Consider the following 26,892-nt stretch of genomic DNA (forward strand, 5'->3'; position numbering starts at 1 on the left):
AAAGAAAAACATTCATGAAAAGATGGAACCAACGACACGAGCGGCGGATTCAGTCTGACACGGATACACATGTTGTAAATATGATGTGTGACATCACAGCTGAGGGGGCGGGTGCTCGTCCTGCTTATGACACCCATGTGGGAGGGGGGGGAAGAGAGTAAAGGGGGAGGGATTGTTCTTGAATGAGTCTATACGTCGTGTTTGAGGAACATAAGAGAGAGAGAGAGAGAGAGAGAGAGAGAGAGAGAGAGAGAGAGAGAGAGAGAGAGAGAGAGAGAGACATACGATGCCATGATTGTCTTTTCTCTCTTTCATTATAAAAGACCCATCTGGTCCTCAAAGAACCCGGAGACGAGCAGAAACCAGGAAGTTCAAATTAAAAAATTAAAAAAAATTTAAAAAAATTTAAAAAAATTTAAAAATTAGATTTAAATTTAAAAAAAAAAAAATTAAAAAAAATAAAATAAAAAAAATAATTAAAGTTAAATTAAAAGTGGAGACAAATTTAAAGGCCCCCAATGTAGAAAGTGAGGATTCAATATGCCAGAGAAGCAAAGGCACACGATCAGACAGAGAAGAGATCTCTCTCTCTCTCTCTCTCTCTCTCTCTCTCTCTCTCTCTCTCTCTCTCTCTCTCTCTCTCTCTCTCTCTCTCTCTCTCTCTCTCTCTCTCTCTCCCTCTCTCCCTTTTTCCTTCTCTCTCTCTCTCTCTCTCTCTCTCTCTCTCTCTCTCTCTCTCTCTCTCTCCCTCCCTCTCTTTTTCCTTCTCTCTCTCTCTCTCTCTCTCTCATCCAGGCATGAGAAAGTGCTCGAACACGGCGAGAGACACAATTGTGTGTGTGTGTAGCTGTGTGTGTGTGTGTGTGTGTGTGTGTGTGTGTGTGTGTGGTCACCATAAAAACATAAAACATTATTTTTTTTAAAAGTCCATTTTCATAGTGAACACAGTATATTTTCAAACACAGGCAGGCTCCTCCCCCTCCCTCGCAGGCTCCTCCTACTCCCACTGCAGGCTCCTCCCCCTCAGGCTCCGCCCCCTCCCGGTCCGTGTCTCCGGTACAAACTGCTGACAGGTTGGTTATAGATAATATACGGACGTGAATAATGTTTCACAACGACGGTAAAGACTTCTCTTTTTTTTCTCTTTTGTTTTTTTTTAGCCGCTATAAATACATTTCTTTGAGAGGTTTCACAAACGATCAAACCGTATGCCACTGTTTGCACGCTGAAAGTGAACGACACACTCCGTTGTGTTGTAAAAACACACACACACACACACACGCTCCTTCACTTACGAACTTGCACAACTTACTTGTATACACACACACACACACACACACACACACACACACACACACACACACAGGCACATGTACTTTGCAGGGTAGAGGCCGAGCACGCCGAGACACACACACACACACACACACACAGACATAAAGGCACAAGGTGTTGCTAATGTTGAGGACGCATTTGAACATGATCTATCGAGACAGACACACACACACACACACACACACACACACACACACACACACACACACATCCTTTTTCTCCTCACAGTAAAAACAGCTTTTAGAATGAAAAAAAAAGATGTTTTTCTTTCTAATAAACATGCAAAAAAGAGCACACACACACACACACACACACACACACACAGACACACACACACACACAACAGTAAACAAAACCTACAGATCACCAGTACCAACAAAAGGTACACCATTTGGTATTTTAGCGCAGACACGCTCGGGTCACTTCCAAAACAGAGAGCCGATCATCACGTACAAATCTTAGAAAACCCAGAAGGGGAAGTGAGGGATGGGGCGTATAAAGTAAAAAGAGAGGGATCAATGACGAGGGGGGTGGGGGTGAGGGGGGGGAGGAAGTGGCGTCACAGACCTAGAGACACTCGGGGGAGGGGCGGCGGGGGGGAGTCCTCAAAAATATTAAGAGTGAGATAAGACACATCCAGCTCTCCTCCTGGATTGTATTCAAGTACTAAAAAACTTTTTTCTATTTTCTTTTCAGTCCAACGGCGGCAGAGAGAGCGAGTCACCAGCAGGGGGAGCCGGGGAGAGCGGGCGGGGCGTAGAGCGTGGGGGGGGGGGAGGGAGGGTCCAACATGGACCAATAATGTCGGGAAGGGTCGGGACGGTTGAGCATGCGTTTTGTCGTGGAGTGAGGGAGGGAGGGGGGAGGGTGGAGGAACGCCAGAAGGCCGAGCAGGAGGAGGGGCCTCCCCCCCCTCCGCCCGGCACCGCCCCCCGGCGCGCCTCCTTTTACCAGCCTATGAGGTTGGCTTTGGCCTTCTCCGTCAGCTTGCGGACACGCCCCTTGGAGGAGGTGCCGAACGTGATCGACGAGTCCTCGAACAGCAGCTGCCTCTGCTCCTCCTCCGAGTCCTCCTCCACGTACCAGGCGGAGCGCCGGCCCTGGTTGCGCGTGCGCATCGACCCGCCCGCCTCCCCCATATCCTCCCCCCCTTCCTCCCCTTCCTCCTCCTCCTCCTCCTCCTCTGGAGACTCCCTCCGATTGGGTCGCGTCGGGGGCGTCGCCGCGGCCTCCTCGGCGGCTCTCCTGCTGCTCCTCCTCCTCAGCAGTGAGGGCTCCGGCGACTCCGCGGAGGGCGGCGGCGTGGCTTCGTCCGTCCTCGCCGCCCGGGGACGCCCGCGCCGCCTGGGCGTCGAGTCCAACGGCGCCGACGCCGCCTCCTGCGCCTCTTGCGCCTCCTGCGCCTCCTGCGCAGACGACGCCCCGCCCTCGTCGCCCGTCGATTGGTCAATCTCGTCGTCGTCGGGGGTGGAGCTTCGACGGCGACGGCGGCGGTGGCGGCTGGGGCGGCGGCGGCGGCCGCTCCTCCTCGTCTCCTCCTCCTGCTGCTCCTGCTGCTCCTGCTGCTCCTGCTGCTCCTGCTTGCTCTTCCGGCCTCGCTTCTTGCCGGCGGGGCGGCCGCGGGGTCTGGACGGGCTCCCCGGAGCCGGGACCTCTGGAGGACTCGCGGGCGCCGCCGCCGCCGCCTGCTCCGCTTTGGATTTGCGGCCCCGCCTCCCCACGCCCAGCGTCACGTGACTACTGTGGCCATTCAGGTGGACCGTGCTCTGAGACGGAGGGCTGGCAGGAGAGCCTAGAAGGAAGAAAAGAAAGACAAATATGAAGATTGAAATAGCAAGCGGCTTCACTTTGAATATCTTCCTCTTCTTGGCGCCGCCGCCTCCTCACCCGGTGTGAGTCGTACGGGCGTCCTGAGTTTCCTCCGGGTGCTTCCTCCGCTGCCGCCGTCGGCGCCCGGCGAGGCCGACGCCCTCTCAGGAGCCGCTGCCGATGACGCCGACACGGAGTTGTGAGCCCTCAGCGAGCGAGTAGACTCTGAAGACGCAAAGAAAAGTTATTGAAGGAAAGGAGATATCGGACATATGGGAGGGAGGTTACAGTATCGTAACCCTAGTTCTATGAGCATTCTGCCTGCTATCCGCTGGTGAGGGCTTGCATTATAGCAAACAGGGATGCTCATAGAACTAGGGTTACAATATTGTAATATATTGAGCAGATTGAGCAGATTTTGTTACTTCCGGACAGATTATACGTAGATTATTCCTATTTGGCATACAATCCAACATTATTATTACATTATTACTCCCGAGTGTGAGCGGTGATCTCACCCGTTGCGCCGCCAGATGCATTGTGGGAAGAGGACGAGGAGGGCGGCGAGTGGGTGGAGTGCCGCGCCGCGCTCCGGGTGCGCCCCGCGGTCGGCGCGTCGGCCTTCCCGTTGACCAGCTGGGTCGGCTGCTTGACGGGGACGCTCTGCCTCAGGGAGGAGGGTCGCGAAGGCGGCGGCGGCGGCGGGGGCGACGCCTCCTTCTTCCCGGTCACCCTGGACGACACGCGTCTCTTTCTCTCCGGACTAAAAGGGGAATACCTGCAGATGAACACCCGACGCTCTGCAACGAGTGACCTCCCGCCCTCGTTAAGTACGGTCGCGTCCACCCACCTGGACGCCGTGCTGCTCGCCGGGGATTCGCTCCGCCTCCTCCGCCTCTTCATGGCGTGCCGCGTCTGCCGGTCCGTCGCGTGCCGCGTCTGCTGCCGGTCCGTGCCCTGCCGGGTCAGCTTCTTCTCCGTCAGGCCGTGGATGGCCTTGTAGTCGGCCAGGATGGAGCTGACGTGCTCCTCGAACAGAGCCGAGAGCCGAAGACTCATGCTGTAGATCTGGAGGGCGTTGCATTTCATGAGACCGCAGTGCACCCTGGGTTTTACAGACTCTCTGCGAATGTGTGTGTGCATGTGTGTGTGCATGTGTGTGTGTCTCACCCGGGACTTCTTACTGGGCGTGTAAGCTTTGGAGTTGCTGAAAATGAGCCGGACGTCTTTGCAGAGCTCGATGGGAGATTGGTACTTCCCCTCTTTGAGCGTGTTGAGGACGGTGCTGAAGTCCATTGGCGAGTCGACTATCTGCAGGTAGTCCTGTGAGAGGGGGGGAGTACATTTCAATTAACGCTTTTCAAAAGAAGGAGAACAAGATTGCGGAGAGGAGATTTGGGTTTTCACTGAAGAGAGAAGAAAGAATTCCTCCAACAAGAGAACTCAAATCCCTCTGAAACCTGGAGTCTGTTGCACATGGTTCCTCCCTCACATCCATTCACACGTCCAGTCTTCACTTAAGGTGCCGGATGCAGACAGTGCCTCTAAATGCCTCTCTTGTCGAGCGATCGAACCGTTACGGCAGGATTCAAGCGTACCGGGTATTCCTGCAGGTCCACGGGTTCCCTGAAGGGCTCCGAGTCCTCGCACTGGAAGATGAGATCCAGCAGCTCCTTGCAGCGCCCCCGCCAGGCGTGGGGGTCGTACGACGGGGGGCGCGTCCGCTGCTGCTGCCGCCGCGTGGGCCGCCGACTCTGCAGGGGAAGAAATACATAAAATGGCGGGTAAATTAAAAAAAAAATTAAAAATTGGCGCGCTGTCTGATGCTAAAAACAGATTCCTGCTCTTTAGACGCCGGGAAAAAAAGGGAAGTTTGGTACCTTGTGGTTTCGCGTGGATGTTCCAGGAGTATTAGTATCTTCATCCTCCTCCTCATCATCCTAGATAGATAGGTAGTAGGAAGGTAGGTAGGTAGGTAGGTGGTAAAGTAGGTGGGTAGTTAGGAAAAAAGACAATTGAAAAAGCTAAAGTGAGCTTTTTTTTAATGAATAGAATTTTGTTAAACAATATTTTGGGCTTGGTGAGAAAAAGCGACACGTAAAACGTGCAAACACTTACCTCGTCTTCGGAGTCAGAGAAGGTGGCCTTCTTCATGGTTTTGTAGAGCGGCATGATGTCCGTCATGTTCTGGTCTCTGAAAGAGAAAGAGAAGAAGAGGAGAGCAGAAAGTCCTCGATGTCAGACGCTTTAAAATTCTGATGAAGAAGCTCTTGATAATGTTTATCAACCAGTTTTTCTTCGAGTGCTACATGTAGGAACAACATCAGGTTGACGTGCGGCGGCAGGACTCACTTGATGAACTGCAGCATGAGGTCAGAGACGAACTTGGCGGTGGTGACGATGAACGCTCCGGGCTCGTTGAACGCCTGAGCGTTGTGCTCCACGTACCGGACCTCCCACATCAGAGAGGACAGCCGCCTGGAAAGAACGACAAGAGTGTGTGTCGAAGTCTATTCACAACACACACACACACACTCTGGATTTCCAACCCACCTGTAGAAGCGGTTCACCAGCCTTTCGCGCATGGTGCTGAGGTCCGTGCCGTAGGACACCAGCGTGCAGTACGTGGGGTAAGCGTCCAGGTCCACGGGGAAGGCGAACGGCGCCGCCACATCTGAGGGAAAGAAGAAGAAGAAGAAGAAGATTATTTACAGGGCCAGCATTTCAAAAACACACTTACCATGGATATCTTGTCTATTAGCCCCCAAATAAAATACTTAAAAAGCATCTGCATGTGTGAAGTAACAGCTGTGCTTACATCACACATTCCCAGATTTTTCCAGCGTGTTTTAAATATTCTTCACTAGATTTAAATGCATGTAAACAGAGTAAACTGGTCATCCAGCAGGGTGAGCGCGCTGGCTGTTGTCCTCACAGACGGCCACCAGAGGGAGCCCTCGCGCCGGCTTTCCTCCACTGGGAGGATCGCAGTGACTCAAAGGGTTCCCGAACATGACGCGACATCACGGAGCAGGAATCCGAGCAAAGCGCCCTCGACAATTGGCCGACGTGTGCGCGGCTCGCGAGGGGTCATGCGCTCAGGAGAGGTAGGATGATGCTGGACGGCGTCGTACCGAGCGTGCACAGCTGGTCGATGGCTTTGATGATGCGCTCGCACTCCTCGGCTCGCGTGCGGCAGCCCCACTCCCCGTCCAGCGGGACGTACAGCAGCTCCTTCTGCTCCTCCTCCACCAGCGGGACGCTCGTGCCCAGCTCGTCGGGGAACGTGGCTGCGAGGGGGAAAGAGAGAGACAGGGAAAATTTTAAAAAATGGCCGACGATTACGGTGTGAATTTGTTGATTCGCGGCTCGTGTGTGTGTGTTAGAGACGTACCGTCGTCCGGGATGGGCTCCATGTCCCAAGGACTCATCTTCTCCGTGTCTCCGTTGTCCCAGCTAGATGGGAAACAGAAATGAATCATCATCATCATCATCGTCATCGCATTGAAGCATCGTGCCCTCGCTTTAGCTGTGCTCCTACCAGACGTTGTAGCACTGAAACAGGCTGTCGGGGTACTGAGGCTGGAAGGGCTCCTGGCTCTCGATGGTCCCAAACCACCAGGCGTCGTCGATCACCGACCGAAACCTGTCGCCTACACACACACACACACACACACACACGGTTCATACACATTCTGACCATTGGGTTTCATGACCGTAAGAACCCTGCTTGGAGCTTTCCAAGAGAAGAACAGGTGACTTCATTCAGTGACCGGGGAAAGAGGAAAGAGAGAAATGCTCTGACCGATGCTCCACTGCCTCTTCCTGGCGTTGTCAAACTGCTGACGCAGCACCAGGAAGTCGATGACATCAGGCATGTCGTGGTATCTGTGTGGAGTAAAAATTAAAAAAAGTACACAAGTTAGCGTACACAAGTTAACGTACGCAAGCTACTGTACGCAAGCTACTGTACGCAAGTTAAGGTACGCAAGTTAAGGTACGCAAGTTAAGGTACGCAAGTTAGCGTACGCAAGTTACTGTACGCAAGCTCCTGAACGCAAGTTAAGGTACGCAAGCGACCGTACGCAAGCTACTGTACGCAAGTTAGCGTACGCAAGCTAGCGTACGCAAGCTACTGTACGCAAGCTACTTTACGCAAGTTAAGGTACGCAAGTTAAGGTACGCAAGTTATCGGACGCAAGCCATCGTACGCAAGCTAAGGTACGCAAGCTAAGGTACGCAAGTTAGCGTACGCAAGCTACTGAACGCAAGCTAAGGTACGCAAGTTAAGGTATGCAAGCTATCATACGCAAGCTCTCGTACTCAAGCGACCGTACGCAAGTTCAGTTAAGCAAGCTCCCGTACGCAAGCTATCGTACGCCAGCTATCGTACACAAGTTAAGGTACGCAAACTATCATACGCAAGCTCTCGTACTCAAGCGACCGTACGCAAGTTCAGTTAAGCAAGCTCCCGTACGCAAGCTATCATACGCAAGCTACCGTACACAAGTTAAGGTACGCAAGCTATCGTACGCAAGCTATCGTACGCCAGCTATCGTACACAAGCTAGCGCAAGAGCAACGAAGCAGCTCCAGAAGTAGCGGAGCCGCCATCCCAACCAGTGTGAAGTAGATAAAACACGTCTCATTAGAGGAAGAGGCACTTTAGCGTTCCCCCGACAGCCTTTATCCCATCGCGCCGCCTGATCACCAAATAAAATGTGTAATCGCCATTGTCTTTGTGAGACGAGGAGATTTAATCAAGGACAGAAAAGCTGCGTTCAGGCTGAACAGAAGAGCCGCGGGACCTCTTCAAGGAACCGAGAGAGGTTTCCTCGGCCCGCCTTCACCTCCGCGTAGCGTTTACTGATCCGTGCTGCGCGGTATGAAGGAAAATAAAGGAAAAGGAGCTTACTTCATGGAGAAGGATCCTCCGGTGAGCTTGCCGGTGTCGGGGTCTAGGAAGGACAGCTTCAGGCAGCACAGCGTGGGCAGGCCCACCTCGTACTTGATGCCCACGATCTTCATCAGCTCCTGCTCCTGAGCCGCGAGACAGAGAGGAACACGTCACGGACAAGCGACGCCACTTACTGAAGACACACAGGGTTGTGTGTGTGTGTTTGTGTGTGTATATGTGTGTGTGTGAAGGAACTTTGTACTTCTTTTCACTGGAGGTGTATTTTTATATTTTTAGGATGGAAAAAAGGGTTTTAAGTTCACATGAAAGTGAAACCAGACAGGTGCCTGGCGGGAAAGAAGACGTACCACTGGGAGGGTTGTGTGTGTGTGTGTGCGTGTGTGTGTGTGTGTGTGTGTGTGTGTGTTAAATTGTAAAAGTGAAACAACAGTGAAAGATTGCATCACCGCAGCTGCACAACTATTTCGCAATTCCTCAAAACCGCGACGTCTTCAATACCCGAGTGCCGTCGTGCCGTCGTTGCTGCTCTGATGCTTTTTACCCTCGTGAACGTCACCAAGAGAGAAACGCCACGAAGAAGACTATTGAGTAACGTTTCACGGCTCTACGAGGATTTCTATTACGTTTTTTTGTGCTCAGCAAGACACAACGCAAGCCTTCAGACGGGTGGGATCTAAAAGAGGTATTGAAGAGATCTTAAAGATATCTAAAGAGACCAAAAGAGACCTAAAAGAGACCTAAAGAGATCTAAAAGAGACCTACAGAGATCTAAAGAGACCTAAATAGATCTAAAGAGACCTAAATAGATCTTAAAGGGATGTAAAGACACCTAAAAGAGATCTAAAGATATCTTAAAGGGATCTAAAGAGACCTAAAAGAGACCTAAAGAGATCTAAAGACACCTAAATAGATCTTAAGGAATCTAAAGAGACCTGAAAGAGATGTAAAGAGACCTAAAACAGATCTAAAGAGACCTAAATAGATCTTAAAGGGATCTAAAGAGACCTGAAAGAGACCTAAAGAGACCTAAAAGAGGTGTAAAGAGACCTAAAAGGGATCTAAAGCGCGTGCATCCTCTTGAAAGGATCCTCGTCAAACTGCTGCTCACCCGGAGCTCCATCTTGTGCCAGGGCTGCTTCTTGGGGTTGATGCTGTATATCTTCTTTTGTTTGGCCATCTCCACGTAGGCTTCATGGCCCTGTCGGAAGTAGTAGAGCTGCACACACACACACACAAACACAAACACACATATTATTAATTCTTTAAATACCACATAACGCAGAGTTTCCTATATATTCCTTCTGGTGCATTATGTGTAGTTTTTCTGGCATGAAAAAGAAGGAAACTTGTGCATTTTAAGCTGCCGAGGATGGCAATGTCAGCGTGTCCCCTCGTCTCCTGTATGTGTGTGTGTGTGTGTGTGTGTGTGTGTGTGTGTGTGTGTGTGTGTGTGTGTGTGTGTGTGTGTGTGTGTGTGTGTGTGTGTGTGTGTGTGTGTGTGTGTGTGTGTGTGTGTGTGTGTAATGGCCGCCGCAGCCTCACGGGGGCCGCTCGCTCTGCTGCAGACCCGGGGGCTTGTTGCTATGTAAAAAACTGCAGCCGGTGTTTGTGGCTGCTCGTACCTCGTCTCCCATCTGGGGGATGTAAGGGCACCTCCGGGGGACCGTGTCCGTGATCCAGGCGGAGGGAAGCCACTCCTCCAGCGTCAGGCCCTGCTCCTGAAACTCCTGACACGCCAGGAAATACATATTCAGCAGGCAGACCCTTAGCACGATGCGTATGTCTTTAAAATACATATTTGTTGTTATTTGCTCTGTAAACTATCAGAAAATGAGGGTTCAGTGTTCCCAAAAAGCCAAACATGGCGTCTGATAGCCACATTTTAGAAGCTGGAATCAGAAAATCTGACCTGAAATCCATTGTGAAAGCAGATGATTGAATTGAATGCTGCATTTTCGTCGTCTGGATACTCATTTGTGGAAATGGCTGATGGGTAATGACTTCACGCCTGAATGAAGCCGCGAGCGCCGAGACTAAAAAGACCCACCTTCCTCTTCTCCTTTGGCTTCTTCTTCTTTGGTACCGCCTCGTCTTTGTCCGCCTTGTCCTTCTTCCTCTCCTTCTTCCCGTCCCGCCTCTTCTTCTCCCCGTCTTCCTCCGAGCCGCTGCTCTTCTTCTTCACTCGCACGCTCTTCTTGGGCGGCTCGAGGTTGATCCCCGCGTCCGCCGTCCAGTCCGAGTAGTCGCTGGAGTAGTCGCTAAGGGAAGCAAGAACGCACGCGGACGCGTCACGCTCGTGTTTGTGTGTGTGTGTGTGTGTGTGTGTGTGTGCGTGTGTGTGTGTGTGTGTCCTGGATGTCCTGGAAGTTACCTCGAACTGCTGTGGTCGTCCGGCCAGGGCTCCTTTTGCTCCTCCTCCTTCTCCTCAGACGAGGAGTGCCCGTTGATCTGACGAACCTCCACGTCTCCCTGGGAACACACAACACTCTGTATGATTCATGTCCATCTTTAATAAGACACGCCTACCTTCAATAAGACACGCCCACCTTCATTAATAAGACACGACCTCTGAACACACAGTGAGACTCACGTCTGCCTCCGAGGCGTCTTCGTCGTCATCGGCGGCCTCGGCGCTCTGGCGGCTCGTCTCCTCCATGGCGGCGCGCGTGTGGTAGCCGTGGTTACCCAGGCTCCTCCTCCCCTCGTCGACCGCCTCGGCCGGCGGGTGACCCTGCAGAGGAGACCTCCGTCAGACAAGAAGCTGGAGCGCAGAAGAAGACACACACGTGTGTTACGTCGCTGCCGCTCACCCTGCTCTCCTTCGGGAGGGAGTGGATGGTGCGGCGCCTCCTTTCTGACTGATAAATGTTGATCTCCTCCTCCCCTTTAGCCTCACGCCAGCGTATCTGCCTCCTACACACACACACACACACACGCTATGCGTTAACGCCCATCACATCCACACAAAACAAAGGTGCAATCCGGATGTTTTTGTGTTTTACATGACGGAGGCGTCCTCCAGCTCGGGCACCAGCACCCGGCGGCTCCAGGCCACCAGGTCTCCCTCGGTGGCCATCTGGCTGAGCGGGGCGTTGCTGTGCATCTGGCGGACGCCCTCGATCTGCCCGCTGCGCCGCAGACCCACGTTGGGCGGCGAGTGAACCTCCGTGGGCGAACCCACCGACCCTGAAGGAGAGGAGAGGAGAGGAGAGGAGACAAGAGGAGAGGAGACAAGAGGAGAGGACGATAGAGACGCTTTAAAAAGGGGGACGGACCCTCGAGTTGGACGACTGGAGATTTAATAAAGAATTAAAGAGCTTTATTTAAAATGAATTATGTATTGTATTAAAATCATATTTGTATTTGTCGCCTTCGAAATGTTTCACCTGTAAATACTTTGTAGGCAGATAGATAGATACGTAGGTAGGTAGGAAGATAGGAAGAAAGGTAAGTAGGAAGGTAAGTAGGTAGGAAGATAGGAAGAAAGGTAAGTAGGTAGGTAGTAAGATAGGTATGTATGTAAGTAGATAGATAGATAGATAGATAGATAGATAGATAGATAGATAGATACTTTATTAGTATTTTAAGTAGCAGAGAGCAGAAAGCTAACATCCGGCCCGTCGTACCTCGGCTGGACCTGGAAGCAAAGGAGTCGGATCCGAGCCTCTGGTCCTGCTCCTGCTGCAGCCGCTGGATCATCGTGTCCAGAGGACTGGACCCGTCCACGGCCTGCTCGCTCACCACCTGGTTCAGGCCTGAGGGAGAGAGAGAGACTTAAAACATTATAAAAGATCAAAAAAAAGAGTCGGGACCCGCCGCCCCTCCCTTCCTCTTTCCCCCCCGTACCTGAGGACGTGACCCCCATCTGCGGGATGAGCTGCTCGCCCCTGCAGCCCTCGCGGCCGGGCACCAGCCGCTGGTACCTCGGCGGGTGGGGGTTCCCGTCCACGTCCACCAGGAAGGGCGGCGGCATCAGGTGCGGCGCCTGCTGCGTCTGCTCGTCCAGCACGTAGTTGTTGGCGTCTCGGATCAGCGGCCGGTAGTCGGTGTGGAAGAACATCTGGTCGGCGATCTGAAAGGGCGAGGGCGGCGTTTTTGTTCCCCGTTATTACCGATGACATCCGTTACGCTGGGATGCGCGTGGACATCGAAGGTGACCCCCCATCCTCCCTCCCTCTCGCTGCGTTACCTTGTCGTACTTGCTGCTGGAGCCGAAGCCAAAGATGAGCAGGTGTCCGTGGGAGTCGGTGGCGGCGAAATGTTGCCCATCTGGACTGCACTTGCAGTCGAACAGCGCTCCGTGCCCTTGGCCCTCGATCTATTCACACAGAGGGAGGAGGAGGGAGAAGGTGGAGAGAGGAGGGGGGGGGCACACTGTAAATCACAGAGTTACACCACCGAGGGGAATACCAAGCAGCCCCGAGCAGCTGTACGTCGTCCACGCAATCCACTCAGGAACAGTCTGGTACACGAGATCAAAGGCTTAAAACACGTGTATGGAGCTGAGCGACAAAAAATAAAATAAAAAAACAGCAACAAGAGCGACGACGTCCAGCTGAAACACAACTGATGGGATGATTGTTGCCTTCAGTTGCGTCTGTTGCTGCTTTCTTCTTCTCACAAAAGCTCCATTCAGTCACAAGAGGAAAACTCTTTTGTCCCCTGTGTGTCGACAAAAAGACTTGAGCGTATTCAGCAAAGGTGTCGTTCGGAGGTCAGAAGCGGCGTCCGGCGGCGATCCGGCAACGTCAGGACGAGCCGAGCGCGTTCACGACAAAGCGCTACACGCGCGATGTCGCGTGTGGAAGCAGCCGTCGATGACGGAAGTAATAAGATGAGAAGTTGCCGACCGCGTCGCTTGGTCTGTGGCTAATGGTTGCTGATGTTAGCTAACGTGCAACGTAGGGAAAAGGGTCAGGAGGTCAGAGGGTCAAGGGGTCAGGAAGTCAGGAGGTCGGCCATCTTTTCACAGACGTCTCTGTGTGACCGAGTTCTCTGGTTTCCTTCCTGCTCTTTAACCAACATTCATAGAGGTGGAGACAAAACGTGACACACAGAAAAGGAAAGAGAGAGAACGCGTCGTGGGGAATAAGCGCGACTCGTGCTAATCCGGCTGGTTTTTTCGGGGCAGATTGGCGACATCAGAAATGAGTTTCACGCGAGAGGCTCACCATGTTGAAGTAGGAGCGGATCTTGACTCCTCTGGCGAGGTCCCACACGATGCAGTTCCCATCATGCCCCGCTGAGAACAGGATTCTGGGGTCGAAGGGGTGCGGCTCCAGGACGAAGACCTCGTCCTCGTGACCCTGAGGACGAGGAAAACAAAATGAAAACATGAACCAGCTCAAGTAAGACACTCCAAGGAAATGCTTAATCAACAATGTCCCCACTTTGCTGTTCAATCATGTTTGTTTGTGTGAAATCTTCATAGTTAGAATTAAACTGTGGCCCAAAAAAGTGTGTCTTGTGAGGCCACGGTGACCTTTGACCCCCTCACGCTCTGCATCAGGTCATCCTGGAGTCTGAGTGGATATGTTTTTGAGTCCTCGTCCCCGAAACATATCGCCTCCGCAGGAAAAGTGTCAGATTGTTTGTTTAATAAATGATGCAGACTTTGTACCGGCGCTGCGCGTGTGTTCAAGGGTAAGTACTTAAATCAGAATATTTAGTTATTAATGTCTTTACATGTACTACTTTTCTTTTTTTAATGTCCCGTGGCCTTGAAGGCATCACGAGCAAACAGTCAGACTCTGCACTGATGAAGGTTATGATGAGTTCAGGGTGAACGATCATACGTCTCAATGCAACACAGGATTCATTATTAATTGTACGATTTATAATAAATTCTAAAATAAAAAAATATATACAAAAAAAAGAAATGTAATACAAGAATAATTATTTAAAAAATAATAGTAAAAAATATAAACATAAATTAATTCATAAAATATATAAATAAATATATATATAGTAAAATAAAAAACTTAAATACAAATATACAAAAAAATATGCAAAGAAAATAAATAAATTAAGAGCAAATAAATACATGAATACATTAATTAATAAAATATATATGTATAGTAAAATAAGAAAATTAAATAAAAATATACAAAGAAAATAATAAAGAAACAAAATAAATAATAATTGTTAATACATTATATATTATTTAATTAATAAATAAAAGATAAATATATAAAAAATAAGTGAATAAAAAAAATAGAAATACACAACACAAATAAGTAAATCAAATAATATACTAAATAAAAGATATATACACACACATGAATAAAAATATCCCAAAAATATAAACAAAGAAAAGAAGAGATGAATGAAATATCAGCAGGAGGAAGTGCGTACCATGAGGACGTGCACCAGGTTCCCCGTGGTGGAGTTCCACACCTTCAGCGTCAGGTTGTTGGCCGCCGTGATCACCGTGCCGTCATGGCGATCCCACGCTACCATGGTAACCTTCAGCTTGGTCACCTTGTCTTCCAGCGGAGGAGGGTTGTACTTCCTGCAGGGGTGAGAGGGTGAGAGGATGAGAGGGTGAGAGGATGAGAGGATGAGAGGGTGAGAGGGTGAGAGGATGAGAGGGGGAGAGGATGAGAGAGGGAGAGGGTGAGAGGGTGAGAGAGTGAGAGGGTGAGAGAGTGAGAGGGTGTTGAGTGAGAGGATGAGAGGGAGGGTGAGAGGATGAGAGAGTGAGAGGATGAGAGAGTGAGAGGATGAGAGAGGGAGAGGGTGAGAGGATGAGAGAGTGAGAGGGTGAGAGGGTGAGAGGGTGAGAGAGTGCTGAACTATTTGTGCTGAAGACGCTCAGAATGAAAATAAAACGCATTTTCCCGCCGGCACAAAAAGGCATCAGGTGTCTTTGAACTGATCCAACGTTTATTTTGGTTTAACAACACATATTGTCGCACACACACACACACACACACGCACACACACACAAAAACACACAAACACTCACACACACTCACAACAGGTCGAGGACTTTTGTAATCCGACATGATTGATTTTTGTCAAATTTAGATCGACGTCGCCGCAGGATCCTCCCAACCCACCACTGAGCACAGCGGCCCTGGTGGCAAAAGCCAGACTTTGACAGACACACACACACACACACACAGAAAAACACACACAAACACACAGACACACACACACATACCCGGGTAGACTTTGACAGACACACACACACACACAGAAAAACACACACAAACACACAGACACACACACACATACCCGGGTAGTTTGGTCTGCATGTCCAGCAGAATGCTCCTCCAGCCCTGAGGCTGCAGCTGCCAGATCCGTGCTGTCCCGTCCCTGCTGCCGCTTACAAACCTACAACACACACACACACACACACACACACACACACACACACACACACACACACAGATTTGTCAGCACACATTAATGCAGCAGCTAAACTGTAAATATAACACTTGATTCTATTTCAGCTTTCTGCAATAAAAGGAACGCTTTCATCTCACAGCATGATACACTAATTGTATGTATCCCCCTCCCACACACACACACACACACACACACACACACACACACACACACACAGACACAGACACACATGCACACACCTTCTCCTTTTTGCATAGACAGTCTCCCTCACTGCTGAGATTACAGAAACCCAGGGGAACTATAGCTGAGCTTGTTTTTCTGCTAACACAGACACACTCAGAAAGTGCATGATATGTGAACGTGTGTGTGTGTGTGTATGTGTATGTGTGTGTGTAAAGGGATGCGTATTAGAGCGAGTATCAGATCGCAGGTAAAGGAGTCGTTTCTGCTGACACCACCAAGTCGCCTCACAACACCCGAAAGGTTTCATACAAACAAGCAGCGCTGCACACACAGACATGAACTTCCCTTATTATTATGTAGCTCACACACACACACACACACACCGACCTGTCACTGCAATGTGAGAACTGGATGCTGTCGACTTTGTCCTGAGGTGAGAAAAGAGGAAGGCGTGAAGTCCAGCGAGTTCTTCAAGTCAATAATTGTTCAAAATCAAGTGAAAGGACAAACGTTGAACGAGTGAAGCTAGAAGCAAAAGATGGACGTGGACTCACTGTGTGGGACTCCAGCTCAGAGATCTTCTCCGGCTGGCCGGACCCGAAGTAGTACACCCTGATGATGTGATCCGTGCTGCCTGTGGCCAGGAACATGCCCCCTACACACACACACACACACACACACACACATATAATGAATGAATGAAATGAATGAAAGGTACTTTTGTCCTTTCAGTTTTTTGTCATACTAGCAGCATCCCAATGCCGTAAACTAAGTTAAACACACAGATGATAAAATAAAATAAATAATAACAGGAACAGCGGGTAACAGATGTATACATAAGTAAGAAATAAGTATAAACATATATATACACATACATGCAAGCAAGCGGAATGGATACATACATATATATATACACATATCCGCACACATATACATACACACATACATACATATCTACATATGCATATATACACACATACATACATATACACACACATACATACATATACATATATACAAACATATACATATACATATATACATACATACACATACACATACCTACACATACACACCTACCCGTGGCCCACGCACATACATGTACACATATATACATACACACATATACATATCTATATATATACACACACATACATATACATACACACGCATACACATATACATACATACACATACATACATATGCATGCATACATACATACATATGCATGCATACATACATACATACATACATACATACATACATACATACATACATATAGATATATACACAGGTACAGTACACGCGTCTCAATCTGTGGTGGAACCAACACGTTTCTTGCGTGTCGGTGTGAAAGCGGTTCATCTTTTCCCAAAGTGTGAACATTTAAAAATAAACTTGCGCTCACAGCAGCAGCAGAAAAAAAGCTATCACCTGCAAACTGGTGACAAACTGACAGAAAACTGACGGAAACCTGGACCGAAATAATGAAAGACATCCAGGAGACGGAGAGGCTGAGCTTCCTGCTGAGAGGAAGCGCTCACAGCTCATGACAGGACGCACAACATGTGTGTTAACAGAAAGAAACCGGCATGTGAGTCTGTATGTTGGAGTTTGTTCGACTGACGCACAAAGTGTTGCATCATGGTTGTTTTGATGGTTTTGGTTTTCTATTATATTTATTTATTTTTTACTCATTTACCTGATTATTAGAGAGAGAGAGAGAGAGAGAGAGAGAGAGAGAGAGAGAGAGAGAGAGAGAGAGAGAATAAACTAAACACAAAATAAAATAAAATACATAAAAACAGGGATGATAGATATATACAAAATAAAAATATATTTGTATATTTATATATGTACACACACAATATAATACAAAGAACGGTGCAGTGTGTATTAAGGAAATTCAATTAAATGTAAACAGAGAGTGTAAAATGTGTAAAATGTGTAAAATATAAACACACAATAGAACAGATTTGTGTGTTTTCTTTCCTTGTGGCTCGTCTTGGCCACACGCATGGGGAGTTTATTGTATTCTTTCTGAACTTCTTGAGTGTCGTATTTTTTGTTGTTTGTAGACATAACTAAATAATATATCAAGTATTAAAAAAATATTATTATATTATTTTATTTTATTTAAAGTGCGCTGTTCTCACCGGCGCTGAAGGAGGAGCAGATCATCTGGACGCCGGGTCTGGGCCGCTCGGTGAACTTGCTGGGCCTCTGGCTGGACACAGGGAGGAGGAGGAGGAGGAAGAGGAAGAGGAAGAGGAGGAGCACGGGTTAGACGCCGCGATAAAGTGACACAAACTCGTGAAAGTTGACGGCAGCCATGTTTGTTTGTTTGTTGTTTGTTTTAAACCGACAAATCAAACCCGTCTACAGAGTCTTCAAGGAGGTTCTGAAGAACTATTATTGTCACCATGTGGCATGTTAGCAGCATGAAGGAGTGTGTGTCTGTGTGTCTGTGTGTGTCTGTGTGTGTCTGTGTGTGTGTCTCACCAGAACTTGAGTGTGCGTGCGTCCCACTGCCAGAAGCAGATGATGCCGTCCGCCCCGGTAGAGGACAGGAAGCGCTTTGAGCCGCAGCAGAGAGGAGAAAACTACAGAAGAAGAAGAAGAAGAAGAAGAAGAAGAAGTGAAGACGCTGCTCACACGACGGCTGACTGTTACTAATATATTTATATATTTAAATGACACGGCAGGAGCTTAAGAAGACATCCAGACTACGAAGTTAAAAACACATAAATACACAAACATTAAATAAACAAACATTAAATACACAAACATGAACATGTAACGACAGCCTGCTTCTTTATTACGTCATAAAATATTAATACGAGTCTGTTCATGACTTTTATTACATTTTGGATATGAGCTACTTTATATGCCGTACTTTACCCACACACACACACACACACACACACAGACACACACCCACAGACAGATACACACACACATGTGTAAACACACACACACACACACACAGACACACAGAGACACACACCCACAGACACACAAACACACACAGACACACACACACAGACAGATACACACACACGTGTAAACACACACACACACACAGACACAAAACAGACACGCACATTCAAACACAAAACAGACACACACACACACACACACACAAACACAAAACAGACACACACAGAGACAAAACAGACAGACAAACACACACATACACAGAGACACAAAACAGACACACAGACACAAAACAGGCACATAGACACAAAACAGACACACACACACACACACACACACACACACACACACAATAACACAAAACAGACACAAACATACAGGCACAGAGACACAAAACAGACACGGAGACACAAAACAGACACACACACACATTAACACAAAACAGACACAAACACACAGGCACAGAGACACAAAACAGACACAGAGACACAAAACAGACACACACACACACTAACACAAAACAGATACACACACATTAACACAAAACAGACAGACACTCATACACACATTAACACAAAACAGACACAAACACACAGGCACAGAGACACAAAACAGACGCACACACAGACACAGAGACACAAAACAGACACACACACAGGCCCCCCACCTGCAGCGAGGTGATGGAGGCGGCGTGCCCCTCCAGCACGGCGAGCGGCGCGCAGGTCTGCAGGCACCAGACTCTGATGGTCTTGTCACACGAGCCGGCGGCGATCATGGTGTTCTCGTAGCTCACGGCCATGTCGGAGATCTCGGCGGCGTGGCCGCGCAGCGTGGCCAGCAGCCGGCCGTGGTCCGTCCCCCAGATCTTCACCAGGCAGTCGTCTGAGCCCTGAGGAGGAGGAGGAGGAGGAAGAGGAGGAGGAGGAGGAAGAGGAGACAACACATGAGCGTCTGCCACTGCTCATAGTGAGACACATTAAACATGTCAAACGCTGAAAGACTTTAAAAATACATCTGAAGAAGAAGAAGAAGAAGAAGAAGAAGAAGAAGAAGAAGTCTCCGGCCCGATGGGAACTGAACCAAAGTAGACGATCGTTGGCTCCTATGAGGAAAACCCTCTGAGCATAATATCCATCACGAGTATTCAATTAAAATCTTTTGCGAGCTAAGAGAGGAACACAAAAGTAATGTCTTCCAAAATAATAAATAACGGTTCATAATGATGAATAATCCATTAAGTCGAGCGCAGAACAAATGTGCTTTTAGTCTGGACTGAAGAAACACGATGGAGACCCTTCATCAGGACGTGAGAGCAGCGTGGCTGGGATCCAGCTCGTCAGAGGGGTGTGTGTGTGTGTGTGTGTGTGTGTGTGTGGGGGGGGGTGAAAGGGTTCGTGATGCAACACAGTGCCAGAACCCATCTGGGCCTTGACCGCGATCCCTCCCCCCAAAAAAAGTATTTTTTTTCCTTTTGGAAAACGTGTGTGAAAATCCTCCCACGTCAATTTTAAGTCTCAGCATGCCCCATTCAGACAGGCTTTCTGCTTAAAATACGTCATATTTTTACATTTTTTAACCCAACGACACAGTTTCTTGACTGAAACTCCTTCCTAACAGGACAAGACTTTGTTTGATTGTGATTTTTGTTGCAGATTCTGATTCTTTAGGTCCTAATCTTTACAAAAAGGTGTCTTATTGACGCTCCAGGAGGCTTTTTTGGGGAATCTGGCTCATATCATGCTGAACAAATACATACAATAAAAACAAGTATTGGAATTAATTTGGGGTTCCTACTACGATTCAAACACAGAGGAGAAGGAGGTCTGGAGGCAAAATTGGTTCCACAGTTTTCAACGGGTTAAAGATGTTGCTGTGGATTTTTTTGGAAGGAAAATGTGAGATGAGCCCCCCCCCTCCGCCTCCCCCGACACACACACACACACACACACACACACACACACACACACACACACACACACACACACACACACACACACACACACACACACCTCCTTTGAATAAATCACATAATCAGTCGCTTCATCACCGAGTCTGACTGGTTATTTTATGTGGAGTAAAAAGCTCAAGGACGAATCGCGTCTTTGGCAGGACGCCCCAGATGACCGTGTGTGTGTGTGTGTGTGTGTGTGTGCAGTGTTTTGGGGGGCGAGAAGCCGGAGACTGGGGCGCAACAAAACTTCTCCGTATGAAGTTGATGATGATGATGATGATGATGATGCAGCCCCTTCTACAGCTGTGTTTGTCACACGGGTCAATGCCGTTTGCCGATCGATTGTTTGAGTAAACCCGGTGTGTGTGTGTGTGTGTGTGTGTGTGTGTGTGTGTGTGTGTGTGTGTCGATCCCAGAGTGATCACAGTGAATGTTTAGGCTCAATAACCCCCAAAAGAAATGAAGAAGAAAAACAAGCAGAATCAATCAATCCGTCTTCCTCTGCAGCAAAGTGAGAGTGAAAAAAAAGAAACCTGAAGAGACACGAAAATAAGAAAATATATAAATAAAAATGATCTTGCGATGAAAGGAGACAGCGCGAGAGAGAGAGAGAGAGAGAGAGAGAGAGAGAAAGGGAGGGAGGAAAAAGGAGGAAAGTGAGGGAGACCAAGAACGAATTTTAATTCTGGCACTTAGCCAGCGCCTCAGAGGAAACATTTTCTCCAGTTATGATGAGAAATAGCAAGAAGAAGAAGAAGAAGAAGAAGGGAGGGAAGGAGGGAGGGAAGGAGAGAGGGAGAGAGGGAGGGAGAGAGAGGAACAAAGGAGGGGCAGCGCAGGATAAGAGACGTGGGAGAGAAAAGGGAGAGAGAGAGAGAAAAGGGAGTAAGAACTGAAAGAGAGATAACAGACAGAAGGAGTCAATCTATCTCCCCCCCTCCCTCTCCTTCCCCTCCTCGCTCCCTCCTCTTCCCCCCTCCCCCTCACACTCCCACCTCTCCCTCCCCTCCCCCCCTCAGCAGCCATTTTTAGAGATTTAAAAAGTGAAAGCTGAAGACGGTGAAAAGCAGCCGGCGGCCTGAAGACTCCAGGATCCACGCCGACGTTAAACCGACGTTACGTTGATCTCGGTTTCTGGCGTCGACAAACACGAGGAAGCAGTGCGTGTGTGTGTACACAGAGAGGTCAAAGGTCAAAGGTCAACGGCCTGGGGGAACCCCCCCCCACACACACACACACTTTCTTAAAAACTATCATAAATATGCATCACAATAAAGACGGCGCGAGCCCATTTCGGCTCCAGCTGCGAGTCAGTGAACATGCACACAATCTCACACACACACACACACACACACACACACACACACACACACACACACACACACACACACACACGGAAAGGAAGAGATAAACAGTAATTACCTCCGAGCACAACGGCTACAACGAGGAAAACACCAGACCGTCAGACACACAAGCAGCCGACTCACGGAGAGACCGCTTGGACCGCGAGCGGTCAACCACAACAACACACACACACACACACACAGAAATACCACACACACACACACACAGGCCGCCGGGCTCACCGTGAAGATGCGGCGTCCCGTCCGGTCGAAGGTGACGCAGTAGACGGACGACAGGTGTCCCAGGATCCTCTTGTGCATCTTCATGTGCAGGTACACCACGGTGGGCACCAGCTGCCGGAGGCGGTACGAGCCGTTGAGCCGGCGGCCGAAGCTCGTCTCCACTGGGAGGGGGACGGGAGGAGGGGGGGAGGGGGAGGAGGGGAGACGTTACGCAAGAAGTGAAACCAAACCAATGACCGACCCGCTCGCTTTTTAAAATCCCGTCGTTACCGATGCTCGGCGGGCTCCCGTAGATGACCGGCGGCTCCGGCGGGCGTCCGCAGTGCAGCGCGGCCAACGCCGAGCCCTTCCACACGACATGCTTACAGCCTGCAGGACACGGGACGCACACGTCACACAGATTGCATGCAGAGAGAGAGAGAGACTGCTGCTTGTGTGTGTGTGTGTGTGTGTGTGTGTGTGTGTGTGTGTGTGTGTGTGTGTGTGTGTGCGCGCTCACTCTTGCTGGTGCGCAGGAGGTTCTGCCGGCCGGCCCCCAGCAGGCTGCTGAGTCCCGGGACGCTGGCGGGCACCTCCGTCTCCAGCAGGGGGCACACTCTGGAGCACACCTGCAGCAGGTGGTCCGGACTGATGTGCCGGTGGAGCTTCACCTAAACACACACACACAGAGAGACACACACACATACACACACACGTGCTTAGCTCACTTTATTTGACAAACATCAAGTCTGTGCCATTTGTACATTTTCTTTTGCAGCCAGAAGAAAACGTGGTTCTACGTCATTAAATGCAAAACAAATATTAATACATAAAAACAAACATGTGCAGTTTCATTCTATTAAAAACCCAAAAAACAAAACCAGCTGTAAAATACAAATGGGAATAATTAGGAACGAGCAGATTCCTCCTCTGACTTCGGTTTCTATTAGTTTCAAACTCTTAACGCGCATGCACACACACACACACACACACACACACACACACACACACACACACACACACACACACACACACACACACACAAAACTCTTTTCAGCCAAATAAGGAGAAGGACAAGGTCACTTCCCTGAATGCCTGTTGGTAAAAAAAAAAGTGGCCTTTTAAGAAAAATAATTATAATAATTAAATGAATTACGTTCTGCTTTTGAACAGAAATAAACAGAGTGCAGCGAACGGGGACGAAATAAACAAAATGACCCTTTTTTATTTATTTTTTAACTGCGTGACATTCACTCTTGTTTCAAATAGACGGCGAGCCCACGATGATTAATTATTAATTATTAAATATCTCTCACGCAAATGGCACCTGCAAATAAATTGATGCTGAAATTCAGTTAAAAGGTTGTTGTTGTTTTTTTAAATGAATCCAGTAAAGAGAGAGAGGAGAGGGACACACACACACACATTGTTACGAACAAAGTGTGTCTCACACACTCCTGCACGGCCGATACGCCTGAACACACACACACACACACACACACACACACACACACACACACACTGTGAGCTAAAACACGCAACATGCAGCACTGCGTTAGGATTTTTCAGGACGCGGGGAGACTTTAAATGCATTCGTTTGAAAAATAAAATAAAATCAGACGTGCGGTAATCAGCTTTTAGTTTCACACACACACACACACACACGCACGCACACGCACACGCACGCACACGTCTCATTTAAATAGCCAAACGGGGTCAAACAAGCCTGAAATTAAACAATTACTCCACACACACACATAATTATTTTATACCTTCCATTCCTTTATCTGAACACTGACAGTAACACTTATTCTCTGTGACACACACACACATGCACGCACACACACACACTTAATGACCCCTTAATTGCTTTCAACACTGCTGCTGGTTCAGAGACGTGATCAGTGTTTCCGAGCACATATCAGCAAAGCGAGCCCCTCTCAGGTGCACACACACACACACACACACACACACACACACACACACACACACACACACACACACACACACACACACACACACACACACACACACTAATTTGCTCCATTTCTACTGGCTTCTTAAGGGTAATGGTTGCCCCCCTCCTCCCCTCCTACGTCACAACCCTCTCCTCCCCCTAGCAGCACGTGGCCCCCTATAGGCAGGACTCCCCCCATGTGCACCTCACATTTCAATAAATAAAACCAATAAATTTCATTCCAAGATGAGTATTCCCGTCAATATATGTCCATGCAGCTCTAACAATTGGAGAAAAAAAATTAAACAATGTAATAATTACATAGTAAAAATGTAATTATTAAAAAATGACGATAATAACGATAACATGAGACTGCTGTTCTGATTAGATGTTTTTTTTAAAGGCCACATCTTTGTTGACGTCATGTTCCTGATGAAATCCATATGCAAATTTAAAAAAAAGATAAACCTAATTAATCCGCCTTAATTAATTACCCATAATTAATAACGTTAATGACAACACAATATCATTGAAGTCCACGTTGACCCCTCTCTCTTCCCGTAGCGGCCCAGACATCAAGCTCTCCCCGCGGAACACACCGCCAACCAGCGCCCCTGCCTCCAAAACACGCGGTCATATTTGTCCTAATAATTAAAAGCCAACCGCAGTATTAGTATTATTTTTTTTTCTAATGGCAGAAAATTATGCACAATGGACGCGAGGCAGGCTGGGAAAGGGAGGAGAAACCGAGCGAGAGAAGCAGGAAGAGAGAGAGAGAGAGAGACGACGCAGGCCGAAGAACACCGGCAGCCAATCTTTAAACGTGTTAAAACATAATAATAACAATATTAATATTAATATCAATACGTCCTACTGAATCTCCACTGCACGCGACCTCGCCTCGGGGTGTCCGAGTGCGCGAGCGAGGACACAAACATGCATGCGGATGATTAAAATAGGTCCCTTACTATATCTATATTAAGCTTAAAATAAGACTTCAATCAGATGAAATGGAGACAACGTGTATGTGGGTGTGTGTGTGAGTGAGCGTGTATTTGTGTGCGTGTGTGTGTGTGTAGTGGGGGGGGGGGGGTATGTATGGATGATGCATTCTCTCCACGCCCCCATGCGTAAACGGCGCATTCAACCCGTTTGTTTACATGCACAATTAGCGCGGCCACTGAAGGACACGAGCTCCACACACACACTGATGTCTCCGTCTTCCATAACACCCCCCAAAAACATACACACACACACACACACACACATACACAACGACGCGCGAACTGCTCTCCAAAATGACTCCGAGCCTCATCCTCAAATGGGCACTTCTTGTTTAACCTCCTCTAATATAAACTGTTTACATCCGCCTGCACCCCACTAACATGCACACCAGGTTTCTGGGCTCTTTGCAGGACTGGAGAGCCTCCATCTCCAGTCCGGCTCGTGGTGCAGGGAGTCCCTCCTCCGGATCCTGGCGCTCCTACACCACAACACTCATGACGTACCAACATTTCACACACACACACACTCACACACACACCCCTTTCAGCGACTATTAAAACCCTTTTCTGACATGCATGGCACCAAACCCCCCCAACCACTCTTTTGGTGCACCCCCCCTCCAAAAGAAACTTGCAGCCAAGTTTTTTGGGGGGGGGGTTACTGAGGGGGGTATTTCTTTACCACCTGATTTTTTTAAAAATTGCGGGAAATTCAATTTTTTATTTCGCTCTCCACAAACTTTTCCCTCAGTTATACAGCTGCCTTACCAGGTCCTGGTAGGTCCCGGGGTGCTCCTGCCCGGTCCAGTCCAGCCGTATGGGGAGCAGCTGAGGTCGGGGAAAAGAGGGAAATATGTCTACTGTGATTAAGCGATTTGTAAATGTGGGGAAAAACAGTATGAAAATAGCTAAATCAGATGTTTAAAAAAAAGAACCATCGCTTTCGAAGTGCAGTGCGGGAGAGAAGCATCTCTCCTTCGCTTACCTCCTTCTCCTCCACCTCCCTTATCAGGGTCTGAAATCGGGATAAAAATAGCAAGATTACACCCCGTGACAATTTCGGACACATTGCGAACCATCCCGAAAGGTAAAAAACACCAACCTCGGCTGCTTTCTGACACGGTCCGGCTTCTAGAAATCGGGCTATTAGGAAGTAGAGTTCTGGTGCGGTTGGAGGGGGGAAGAGAAGAGGAGCTGCGTTAGAAGAGGGCACCGAGGAGGTGGGGGGGAGGAGGAGGAGGAGGTGGGGGATTGTTACAACAACCATGACATATTTTTTCCGATCTCCTTTACTCACCAGAAGTCAACTGCGCGAGGAGTGTACTGTCTGAAGCCATTTTGGTGTTGTTTGCCAGGGCAGCGGCAGAGCCTGTGTGGCGGGTCTAAGTGGCTGCCCTGTAGCTGTCACTGTTTATCCACCAGGAAGAGGCTGCCTCCATTCAGCTCCGCTCCGCACAGAGTCCCGGCTGCGTCGTGTATCGCTCCGCGAAGCTAGTGCGCTGGTGTGCGCGGCCGTTTCTTTTTTTTCTTCTTCTCCTTCTTCTTTTACCCTCCTTTACGCTATATCTCCCCTGAAAAACAAGCGTGTTTCTTAAGTAAAATAAAAAACTACAGCAGCCTGGGTAACACGGTGCTGACTGCCCGTTTAAGGGGGGTGAATTTCAGCGGCGGTTGGTCGCTTGTGGAGGCATGTTTGTTTGAAATCCCCCCCCTCCTTTCCCTCCCTTCCGCGGAGGTATACATGTGGTGTGTCTCGTCTCCGCGCATGTAGAGGGGAGGTAGAAATGGCAGCCTGCTGTAGGAGAGGACACATTGCTGCAGAATGGCCGTTACCTCGTTGCTAAACAACATTTATCACTTTTTTATTTTTTTATTTTTTGGTG

The 26,892-nt window shown here is 48.8% G+C and overlaps 1 protein-coding gene across 1 annotated transcript; it reads right to left on the reverse strand.

The window, feature by feature from the left end:
* Window positions 1–1,344: 1,344 nt before the first annotated feature.
* On the reverse strand, window positions 1,345–26,705 carry phip (pleckstrin homology domain interacting protein). Its single transcript, XM_068576683.1, has 40 exons — window positions 26,307–26,705; window positions 26,112–26,170; window positions 25,995–26,024; window positions 25,778–25,837; window positions 22,569–22,719; window positions 22,340–22,438; window positions 22,070–22,230; window positions 19,200–19,421; window positions 18,098–18,198; window positions 17,752–17,822; window positions 16,149–16,249; window positions 15,982–16,022; window positions 15,298–15,396; window positions 14,413–14,569; window positions 13,230–13,364; window positions 12,248–12,376; window positions 11,905–12,130; window positions 11,685–11,813; window positions 11,061–11,244; window positions 10,869–10,971; window positions 10,649–10,789; window positions 10,430–10,527; window positions 10,106–10,316; window positions 9,681–9,785; window positions 9,167–9,274; window positions 8,056–8,180; window positions 6,947–7,029; window positions 6,683–6,794; window positions 6,536–6,597; window positions 6,276–6,431; window positions 5,695–5,815; window positions 5,494–5,619; window positions 5,260–5,335; window positions 5,022–5,081; window positions 4,740–4,895; window positions 4,312–4,464; window positions 3,992–4,209; window positions 3,660–3,904; window positions 3,220–3,366; window positions 1,345–3,124 (listed from the first exon to the last, which is right to left on the reverse strand). The coding sequence occupies exons 1-40, from the start codon at window positions 26,344–26,346 to the stop codon at window positions 2,280–2,282; spliced, it is 5,646 nt and encodes a 1,881-aa protein (XP_068432784.1). The 5' UTR covers window positions 26,347–26,705; the 3' UTR covers window positions 1,345–2,279.
* Between the last annotated feature and the right edge of the window lie 187 nt (window positions 26,706–26,892).

Source organism: Clinocottus analis, unplaced genomic scaffold (assembly GCF_023055335.1).
Source record: "Clinocottus analis isolate CAN_PGR_092001 unplaced genomic scaffold, fCliAna1.0.p SCAF_15, whole genome shotgun sequence".
Taxonomy (NCBI): domain Eukaryota; kingdom Metazoa; phylum Chordata; class Actinopteri; order Perciformes; family Cottidae; genus Clinocottus; species Clinocottus analis.

Bases quoted from the DNA above. Each gene is read 5' to 3' on its own strand.
- phip (XM_068576683.1), bottom strand. From the start codon at position 26,346: ATGGCTTCAGACAGTACACTCCTCGCGCAGTTGACTTCTG. The intron at 22,231-22,339 runs GTAACGACGGGA...TCCCCCTCCCAG, and splicing joins CGGGAGCCCGCCGAGCATCG to TGGAGACGAGCTTCGGCCGC. The intron at 6,795-6,946 runs GTCAGAGCATTT...GTGTGTGTGTAG, and splicing joins GAAGAGGCAGTGGAGCATCG to GCGACAGGTTTCGGTCGGTG.